Below are 11593 nucleotides of genomic sequence, written 5' to 3' on the forward strand. Positions count from 1 at the left end.
TTTTTAATTTATAAAATTCCGGAAAATTAATATTTAATGCACGAATGCATCATTGCAATCAAATTTTTTGAAACTTGTATCTAAGGATTATTTGGGTTGCTGATCACGAATCTGGAATCAATTTAGCAAAATTCAATATGGCGGATCTAATACGGCGAACTAAAATTTTAAAAATATTAAAATTTTAAAAATATTTTATTTGCCTTGAAAATTGATATATAGGGGTTTTTGGATTACCGATTACAAATCTAATTTTCATTTCAAAATTGTAATCATCGACTCCAAAACACTGTATATCAATTTTCAAGACAAATAAAATATTTCTTAAAATTTTCGGTCGGCCATATTGGATTCGTCATATTGAAGTTTGCTAAACTGACCAGATTCGTAATCAGCAATCCTCAAAATATACATACTTTTTGACATAGATTATTAATCAAAATTTTTCAGGAATGATTTTTTTCTTAAAAAAATAGGGTTTTTTGCGTTCAATTTGTTTATTACTAATTCAAGTTGCAAAATAAAAGCTTCTATACTTAACTTGTTATTAAAGTAGTATTTGAGGATCATATAACAATTTATTGCATGTGTAGAAATCTTAAGAGTGGAGTTTGAGAACCAAAAAACGAAAGAGAAAAAAGTGTTATAAATATACAACACCGTGCAGCAAAGGGTTAAGATATCGTATCATCTCTAAAGACATTACGAAATTTTATTAATTATCTTGTTTACTTATAATTTCTTTTTTGTATAATATATTTCAAGTTAATATCAAAGCCATTTCTCTTGCTTTCAAAAGTAATCGTTTTTGACACAGAAAGAGCTCAATACATTTTATAAATATAAGCAACGTGGAAACCGGCACTGGCTTACTTCGAGTTCGGACAAGTCTGATGGTCTTGCACAGTAATCTTTGTACGCACCGCGGTCTCCCGTGATATAAGGGCAGTGTAAACGAGATTGCGACGAGGATTGACACGAAGAAAACGGTAGTCGAAGAGTTAATCGTAAATAATGGCTCTGAGTTCGCGCACGTTCGTGACACACGATAGAATGTATGCACGAATTCTTAGATTGGATAAACGCGAATGTCAGGTGCCCGCGAGGCAAGGAACGCGAGTACTATTATTAACTCGTTTTATAGCCAGTATCTAAACTGTGAATAAACGAACATTAATTATGTATGGACGCAATAAAATCTGTATTGCTCGTGTTATGGATAAGCGAGTTTCACTTTTTGTTTTTATCACTTTTTGTTTTCGACGTTGGCAACAAATCACGGTGATATAGTCACCTATTTGGTTTCGTAGACATGTCTCTCGTTAGGAATAAAAAGGGCGTATTATTTGGTAATTTGATATGTCGAACGTATGTAATCATATAATATGAATCTACTTTTACATACTGACTTAAATTTTCTTCAGTAAAGTAGAAATACTATACAATACATATAATTATTGTGGATGAAATGAAACATGTTGAAATTAATTACGCAATAAAGTCTGCAAAAGTGTTACAAAAAGAAAAAAATTAAAATAAAGAGAAAATAATCTTAATGAATTCTTGTTAATATTTACAATTTACATTATACATTTTTATTACACATTCATTTCGAAATATTAAAAGACGAAAGAAAAGCTTATCAATCTAATTGATTGAATTCTAATCTTTAATTCGTAATCCTCAATTTTCAGTGCTAGTCTGATGCTTTAGAAGAAAACACTATAAACATCAATCGTGTACTAAATGTTAAAAAACAAATGGCTATATATATGAAATATCTGATGGAGAAGTAATGCTAACAAGATCTGTCCTCTTTTTTTTTCAGTCTGACATCGTCCACCAGAGTGTCTACGAACTAGTGCATAGCGAAGACCGGGAGGAATTACAGCGGCAATTAATGTGGAATTCTTTCTTGCCTGCTGAAAGTGCAAGTCTGCCTTTGCACGACGCACTCTCGCCGCAACATTGTCATCTGCTCGAACGTAGTTTCACGGTTCGCTTCCGTTGTCTTCTTGACAATACATCAGGTTTTCTGGTATGTACACGTTGCTTTATATCGCAGTATTTTTGCTTTTTAATCGCATCACCAGCTTACACACAATCCGAAAACATGGACTTTTATATTCTGATGTACATGTAAATATACTCACATATACAAAATGTATTAGAATCGTTCTGATATTTGTCGATTAATATGAAATAATTTGATTTTTTATTTAATAAATTATTAGGTTTTTTAATACCATCTTTAAATGAAATTCTATACTTAAAATTGAAGTCAAATTGTACTTGAGTTTCTGTAATCTGAATCTTTTTTGACATAAGCGAAATTTTACTTTCTTTTCAAATTTCAAATTTCTTTTCAAATTTCTTCCACTTTTATTCAAATTTCATAAAGACTTTTTTATTAAATAAAAGTCTTAACATTGAGTTAAGTGATAATAATCTTAAAAAGCGACTCTAAATTTTTCTACATTTTTTTTAATCTAAAAAAACTTATACTGGACAAAAGATTCAGATTGCAAATGGAGGGAGCAAAAATATGATGCAATAGAAGGTTAATTAATCAAACTTTAAATATTAAATAATTTTTTCTTAATTAAAATTCAACACTTTAATTTTTTAATGTATTAGAAACAATGTGAAATTTATTAAAAACAATCATTAATACTAAATCTATTAATACGTAATCTAATTTACCTAATATGGAATTCATTTTTTAAAAATATATATATCCAAATGTTTCTAATAGTATGTATAATTGTTAAAGATCTCTTGAAATTGAAAAGTAAAATATTCCAAGCTATTATATTAAAAAACTATGAGAATATAGTATGGTAATTTTTGCACAAATTTTTTATTAGTTATATATTATATGTATCGTACATAACTTATATTTAAATCATTACAAATTTACTCCGAATGTTTCGACCACATATGGGGCTACTCTTAAATTCTAATATTATTTCGGATATTTTAACGTATTCGGATAATTCGTGAAAGCATGTAATGATCTCGAAATCTCTGTGGCAAATGCACGTAATTACAATACAAATTACAATAAATGGTATGCGCACTTAGGTAGGCTGCCTTAGGTAAGGACCAAGTCAAGTAGGAGTCAAGACGTTCCTTCACGGTTACAAAAGCGATGTGCCGGCATACAAAACAGTAATTAATAATTTCACTGTCATAAAGGGAAGAGAAGCGAGCTCTTCTCTCCGTAACTTCTTTCCATAATGACGCTATTTCCCCCGCTCTCGCATAATTGCTTTTTTTCTCTTCCATCCTCTATCTGCTCTTTCGATTCTCTTTCTCTTGGATTGTTTGCTATTTACCCTCTCGACCTGCCACCAAGTTCTAAAACCGCGAAGGCATGTATTAGATTGTTACGCGCAAAGTATTGGTTTCAACGACCTCTCCGTAATTTTACGGGACATCGAACGTCAGTACAATTGAATTATAATTTTTACAACGCTAGGGATAGCACCAACAACTTTCACCAAGCGACACAAATGCTACTTGTACGTAAAATACGATGAAACTTCAGATTGACTTTCGTTCACTCGCAATAATCAGCAAAATACATATATCCGGTGTTAAGCAGATTTCCTAAATATTCCCGAAGAAATTTCAAGTCACGCTTACATCAACGGCCTTAAATCTAGACCGTGGGGCCGACATTCTCCGCGCAAAAGCTGAACGTGTATAATCATAGGCCCAGTCAATGAACCGTGACAGCGCGGCAGAGATTGAAACGATAATTCGTCCGGACGGCCGAGCTGTCCATCGTTGGTACCGTTGTCCCGACGGCGTTCAAGAAAAGGTATAAATCAAGGGCCAAACAAAACCAGATTCTCTCCGGAAGGAATGGAGTGGGGAAGGGAAGGCCGGGATACGAAGACGCGGCAAAACACTAATTATCTTACGGCAAACACACTGCGGACGCGCGCAGGTATACCCGATGTCGAACGCGGGCTGGACGGCGGTATTATTCCGGGCAAAGGACGAGACGCGCGAAAGAGAGCGAGTTCCGCGCTGCGCCAAGCTCGCAAGAGTTCGGCAAAAACGACGCCGCTTTGACGTTTATGAAAATGAAACTGTAATCGTAAAAGAGTTTACGGCGCGAGAGGCGCACTACACCTACCACCTCCTCCAGGACCTGCCCTTGACGGCATCCTTCGCATACCGTCGATCTAGCTACTGGTGAGCTTTTGCTTGGTTTTTTTTTTTTTTCCGGCGGTCCATCTACGTGAGACCTTCTTCTGTTACTTTCTTCTGTTCCTCTGAGCGCCATGGGTGACTTCGATCTATCACTCATCCGGATGCTGCGTGAGAGATCCTTCGATGAAACTATATACAACTTCAAGAATAATTCATACATGGAAAGAATGATTTTATTGAAGTATTAAAAAATTTAATTAGGTACAGATCTCAAAATAATTTTGTTGTACCATCAAAGTAATTATTTAGAATTTATGATGAAAAAATTTGATATTTTAGTAATTAGTTTGAGTGTCTTTAATAATTATCTTGATAATCTAAATTTAATAAAATTATTTTTATAAGCATCTAACTGAATTTTTAAACTTAAGCAAAAACATTCTTGCTGTATACATAACATAATAGCAATAATATTTATTATATAATTATTTATAATTATATTATATATTTACTAATTGTGTGGCGACAATGAGTCTATAACAAGTATTATTATATAAATTAAAAATTAAGGAAATAGAAATGGTTTATATGGTTCCACTTCGATTAATATTTTTTCATCAAATAATCAGGTTTTATACGCTCAACTTTTTAGTTGTATGATATTTTTAGTTGTCGCTCTAGACACTACGAATTATTTATTGCAGCGTCTGGACATCAGGGGCCGAGTTAAAGTACTTCATGGCCAGAACCGGAAGACGGAAGAGCCACCGCTGGCTCTGTTCGCTCTGTGCACACCGTTCGGGCCGCCTTCGCTCCTGGAGGTGCCGCAGAAGGAAGTAATGTTTAAGAGCAAGCACAAGTTGGATCTTGCGCTCGTAACGATGGATCAGAAAGGAAAGATGCTCCTAGGCTATTCCGATGCGGAACTAACGAATCTCGGTGGCTACGATCTAGTCCATTACGACGACCTGGCCTATGTTGCTAGCGCGCATCAAGAATGTAAGTCCATTGTGGAAGCTTTAATATGTATTTACAACATAAAATTCTGCCCATAATTTCCCCAGAAAACAAGCAGAAAAAATAAAAATGCACCGAATTGAATTAATATCTCTTTTATTCTTAATAATAATAATTATTATTATAAAATATGCGAATATAAATTGAAAGCGAATTAGTAGCTTATTATTTGCTACTTTACACAATATTTTGTTAAGTTCATTGATACTAGACACAAAATCAATTTTGCTGAAATGACATCGTATTGTTTTACGAAATTAGATAATTACGAATATTTATAAGATTTTAACTGGTGTCCCTTTTCTTCTTTTAGTGCTGAAAACCGGTGCATCAGGCATGATAGCTTACAGATTTCAAACGAAGGACGGTGGATGGCAATGGCTGCAAACTAGCTCCAGACTGGTTTACAAAAACTCGAAACCAGACTTTGTGCTCAGTACTCATCGACCTCTCATGTAAGTGTCAGTGTTACATTTGATTCGACGCGCAGACCGCAATATGATTCACATTTCAGGGAGGAGGAAGGTAGAGACTTGCTTGGCAAACGTACAATGGACTTCAAAGTGAGTTATTTGGATGCCGGATTGACCAACAGCTACTTCTCGGACAGTGATACTCTGACGGGGTCAGTCATGACGCCGACGTTACCGGCGCAACCGGCGCCTCAAAGAGTAAACAGGCGGTACAAGACGCAGCTGCGGGACTTCCTCTCATCATGTCGCAACAAGCGCAAGCTTTCTTCTCAGTCGTCGGTCTCGCCACCAGCTCCGCCAGTTGCGTCCGTGGACTATCTCGCGGCGGATACCAGCACAGCGGCGGCGGTTGCCGCGGCGTATAGCAATTTGAACACCATGTACCCGACACCGTACGCGCCCACAGCAGTGGCGGCAAGCACCGATCCTTCTCTGACAACTTACATCGGTCATACGGGCAACTACCATCAAACCCTCTATCCAGCAAGTGCATTAGATAATAGGTATCTCACAGCCGCGACAGAGAATCTATTTCAGTACAGACCACTGGGCTCATATTATCCAGAATATCACACCGGCACTGCGTACAACGGTTTCATCGATGTATCATTGCCTACGTACGAGACTCATCAACTGACCGGTAAGACAGAAGAGAAGCTCTACTGTCAGCAACTCGGTAGCGGCGAGTCGCCTAAATACAGTTATGTGGAAACGAGACATCCTGGAAGCGTTAGCGGTTCACCCTACGCTGCCAGTCCCGTGGCGAGCGCATCTACGATGCATCCAGCGACGACCGATATGAACGTGGTGCGCGCCGGAAGCAGGCATTCATTGGAGGGCGGCGCGTCGTCCAGCAATTCTGCCGGCAGCTCGCCGGTGACCAGCGCAGCAAACGGCATGCTGACACCGAAAATCGAGGATGTAAAACCTGAGGTATATAGCAACGAAGCGCCGCGGCAAACTGTACTAATGTGGGGCGCGCCACCATCACGCACGCCACCCAGGAACAATGGCAGCTACAGTCCTCCGACGCCACATTCAACTCATTCATCTACGCACTCGACAAATACCACCGGCGATCCCCTTAAATCGCTTGCGGAAATGAATTCTATGAATGGAGACTGTAAATGGCGACAAACCTCTCCAACGGATCAAGTAACTGCACCGAGTCCGCCAAGAAACAATAAAACACAACAATCTCAACAGCAGCAACATCATCATCAGCAACAGCAACAACAGCAGCATCAACAATATCCTGTCACGACGTCACAATATCAAGCAGCTGCAGCTGCCGCTGCAGCCGCTGCCGCCGCAGCCAGCACCATCGGTTATTCTCATCCAGGCCATGGTGGACACGGAGAAACGGGCTCCGAGGTATGGCAAGGAGTGCAACACCATCACTACCAGTACTATCCCTACCACCATCACCACCCCGCACCACCAAGGCACACGCCCCAGTGAGTGTCACTGCTGCCTCACAGATTTTATTATAATTTTCCGTCATTTACAATAAGATGACCAAACCTCTGAAGAAATAAAAAAAGATCTAATTCTGCTTTTAGATTCATGATCACTATATAATATCAATCTTGGTTTTTTAAACGCAAAAGTTTATCTTTATATTACTGTATTTTTTATACATCGAGTTGAAACAATTTAATCTTTAATTTTTTAAATATTAACAATTATAATTTTTCTATATTTATATTTTAAATGAAAAAGTTGATCAAAATGATAATTTAGAAAACGAAACAAATTTCAAATCCTCTTTTAAGACGAAATGAATTGAGAAGATTGGAGGATTGGTCATCTTAAATTTAAAGATTAAATGTGAGATGCTATTACTATATGTACAAGTGATTTTCAATGCTAAAATAATTTTTATTTATAAAAAAATTAAATTCCATATCAAACTTTAGACTTTTATATGATATATATAAATTGGATTTAATTTTACCTTTTAAGATATTTTTTTAATATTATATTTAATATTATATAATCTTGGAACACAATTGATGTTATTACGAAATATTTTATTTGCAGATTGATTATAATATAAAAGGCATTATTGCATTGAAAAACAAAATTGTTCGTATATTCGAAGAGAACGGAATACTTGATAATTTCAAATACTTGCACATCTTTATCAATTGGACAATCTGTTCTTACTATATTCCATACTCTATAAAAATATTTATTTTTTATATAAATAAATATAATTTATATTTATGGATACATGTTAATAAATTTTCCATAATTTATGCTTGTCCATTTGGTTTGTGATATAGCGAATGCATGATTAATTAAAATTTTATTTCTGCATCATTCTATATAATTTTAATAATTATTTATAAAATTCACTTCACTATTATAGGAATTATTAGAGTTTATAACTACAGTATAATTGCAGCAATGTTGTAACCCTAAGTTTGTTGTTACTGTGTTGATAAAAAAGTGATACAAGTAAAAAATTAGTATTTTTGAAATAATGAAAGAATATGCTCTCGTAAAGACTAATATATTTGGAAAAACGACGTAACCCATTTGTTTATATGAAAAAATATTACAATTCTAGGTTTCAACTCTACAATGAAATTTACATGATATAATAGGATAATGTAATATTTGAATTTTGGAAACTTGATATACTTTTAAAGAATACATTATGATTGAAAATATAACAATCTTATATCACGATTGAAAATTATTGTACTGAAGAGGGCCCAAACTCGAAACGTAAACGTTTTTTGTTTAACAATACAATAAAATAATTTATCTCATATTAATATTCAGTATTGGCTCGATCAAAGGCAATAAATAATTTTTATCGGAAATATAACATGGAAAGAAAGTAAAGTTATATATTGTAGAAATTACTATATTCTAATTAAAATGTTCCAATACAAAATCTTTAAAAATGCTCTATTGAAAAGTTGCTAATTCTGAGATGTATTACTTTTCTATCAACATGTTGTTTGATAACGTCATCAATCAAAGAATAAATCAAATGTTTTACACGCAAATTACGTAAAAAAAATAATGATAATCTTTTACATGATTAGCAAATCGTATCTAATTCAATCTTATTTTCCAAGAAAAGCACATTTAAGAAATAAATAAAACATAATCGAATAGTCGATCATTTTCTAAGCAAACTATTTGATGTCGGATTTAAATTCAGCCAAGTTAAATTACTAAATAAGCACTTGCTTTCGCAATAACATTAAAAACAAATTTCTGTGTCAATGTGCTATGCTACTATTTGTGTAATGGGAGAAATTTAATTTAGTACACGTAAGATAACGGGGAGACCGTCCATTTGGTTGCAGCACGCCACCGTCAGCTGCGGGAACGGGGACGGGGGTGGCGGCAGGCATGGGCATGGGCATCGGAGTGGACAACAGCACCAGCAACAACAACAGCAACGTCTTGTACCACCCTCCGCACCACCACGTAGTGGGATCATCAGCAGCGGCGGCGGGAATGGGCCCAACTGTCCCACAGATTCCAAACCGGACGCCGGGAGTCCTCTGCTGTCCATCTCTGAGGTGACTAACACCCTGCTCAACCAATAGTCCCTTGGTCACTTCGGCATCGCTTTATGTCAGTGATGAAGGTAAGATTGCTTAACTGACGTTAAATATATGCTGTATAGCATCATTGGAGCAAATGATTTAACGAGAGAATGAACTATCTAATAATAAATATAGAACGAATAAATATAAATATAATTTTTGTAATTATGCCTTTTATTGTCAAAAATTAATTATTTCATTTTAATTAAAGAAATTTTATTATTAGAAGTTAAGTTTTATCAAAATATAAAATTGATTATTTTATTAATTTAATAAATTTGTGTAAAAGTAATAATATATAACATATTGATATATATTTTTTGCTTTAATCTTTTTCTATCTTTATTAAACAAATATAAAATGATTTTTGCATATACAGGATATCCTAAAATAATCGCTAAAATATTTCATGAACAAAATTTTTTCAGAATTTTTCATCAACTTTTTAATACTGCATTTTCTTATTTTTACCAACCGTAAAAAATTTTTTAATTCTGCATTTCCATGAGGTATTAAAAATTTTTTTTTTAATTCTGAAAAAATTCTTAAAGTTCTATAAAAACGAAAATAAACAATTTTCGTTTCTTGCAGTTTTTCTGTAAAGTTGATATTTAAGTAAAAAATTATTGAAGATTAATTTTCGGTAATTTTTAGTAATTAATATTTTGTTAACTATTGCGAATTGCAAAATGGTACAGGACTTTTTGATTCAGTTTAATCCGCTCTATCTGCCTACGAAATATTTGGCGATTATTTTAGGACACCCTATATATTTTATAATTTAAAAAAATAATTGTAATACTAATACATTTAATAAGATAAGATACATAAAAAACATATAAATGTATAGACAAGATATAAATAACATTTTATGTACCTTATTGTGTAACATAAAAATTTCGTGCTCAAACCACTGTATCTCTTTATTTGCAGATATCTCAGAAGAGATGTTCTCATCGAAACTGATTCCAAAACGTGTCACTGTACCATACAGATAATGTCGATTAAAAAGAATTAAGAATATTCGTATAGTACTGTAACATACTCATTGCAAAGCTAATAACCAACCTAGTATTACATAACTTTTATTACATTAATTTATCCGTTCCGATACGTTAAGTGGATGTTATTCAGGATTCACAGTTTGAGTCTGCATGTGACACTGATCGCAAACTTGTGTGTATGAAGGGCAGCGATCGCAAGGTGTTTTGCAATTTCATTTATTCGCTACTACAGGATGCAGCAGTTGCATAATGAATAGCAATAGCACTCTATTGAAGAATATAATAAATAGAGATATCCAACAAATTTTGAAATTATATTATTTTTTTTATTGTTAAAGAATGATTATCAAAAATAAAAATGTTTCGTTATTTATTTTAATTTAACTTTTTTAAAATGGAAGAAAATTAAAAATTTAATTTCTTAAGATATAAAAACAATTTTTATCGTATATTATATAAAACAAAATTCAGAAATATAAAAGCGTCATTTATGAAAAGATAAAATTTGAGAAAAAAATTATTGTAGTATAATGAATATATATCGTTCCATGATTTAATTTTTTCTAGACTTTTATTTTTAAATTTGCAACAAAATGTATTGTTTTTACTACATTACAATAAATAAATGTTCATTCTATTCCTGTTCTGTGATGAACTGAAAAATATAGCGCAAAAATAATGATCACTGCCCAAAAAAACATTGAGCAAAATTAGGGTAGTGAACGACATTTCTTTGTACCAAAAACCGTCGAACACTATTCATATCTAACAATGCGAGCATAAAATTTGTTATTTCAATCTTCGACAAGCACAACAAATGCGACTTTAGTTTGTATTAATGTCATGACGACATATTTGTATAATTCTACCTGTACCCTAATGCTTTTGTATCCCGTGCTATTTGTATAATTCTTTTTTTTTTCTAAAAGAGAATGTGGATTCTGTGATATGTGTTAGATAATTTAAACAATGTTCTTCAGAACGAAGGCGTACTCGAGTGTAATATTTATTAACATAAAAATAACCATGAGGAAACTCATTCAGATATTTGAAAAATTCAGCGATGTATCGTGATTACAAATTATGAAAACAAAAGACGGTGATTTTTTTCTAAATGAAGATCGGAAGTGTTTCAATTGTGAGATCAATTTTGTAATACACATTTTAAGAATGCATACAAAGTAAGAAAGGACGATTTAAAAAATGCAGATTATTACAATAGGCGAACAAATAATTTTTAAATACAAGAAAGAGAATAATCAATAAACATTCCATACACACACACACACACACGCACGCACACACACACACACACACACACACTATACATGTATGAGTGATATCTCTCTCTCTCCTCCCT

The 11593-nt window shown here is 33.7% G+C and overlaps 1 protein-coding gene across 1 annotated transcript in view; it reads left to right on the forward strand.

Annotated features, from left to right (window-relative positions):
• LOC105623408 (aryl hydrocarbon receptor protein 1-like) overlaps positions 1–9229 on the forward strand; it is a 212660-nt gene extending 203431 nt beyond the window's left edge. The window contains exons 5-9 of the mRNA XM_012204801.1: positions 1829–2038; positions 4869–5163; positions 5495–5636; positions 5696–7111; positions 8965–9229. Coding sequence (XP_012060191.1) covers positions 1829–2038; positions 4869–5163; positions 5495–5636; positions 5696–7111; positions 8965–9229 — 2328 coding nt within the window. The remainder of the gene's footprint in view (positions 1–1828; positions 2039–4868; positions 5164–5494; positions 5637–5695; positions 7112–8964) is intronic.
• Positions 9230–11593: the final 2364 nt, after the last annotated feature.

The sequence above is a fragment of the Atta cephalotes genome, assembly GCF_000143395.1.
Source record: "Atta cephalotes unplaced genomic scaffold scaffold00057, whole genome shotgun sequence".
Classification (NCBI taxonomy): Eukaryota; Metazoa; Arthropoda; class Insecta; order Hymenoptera; family Formicidae; genus Atta; species Atta cephalotes.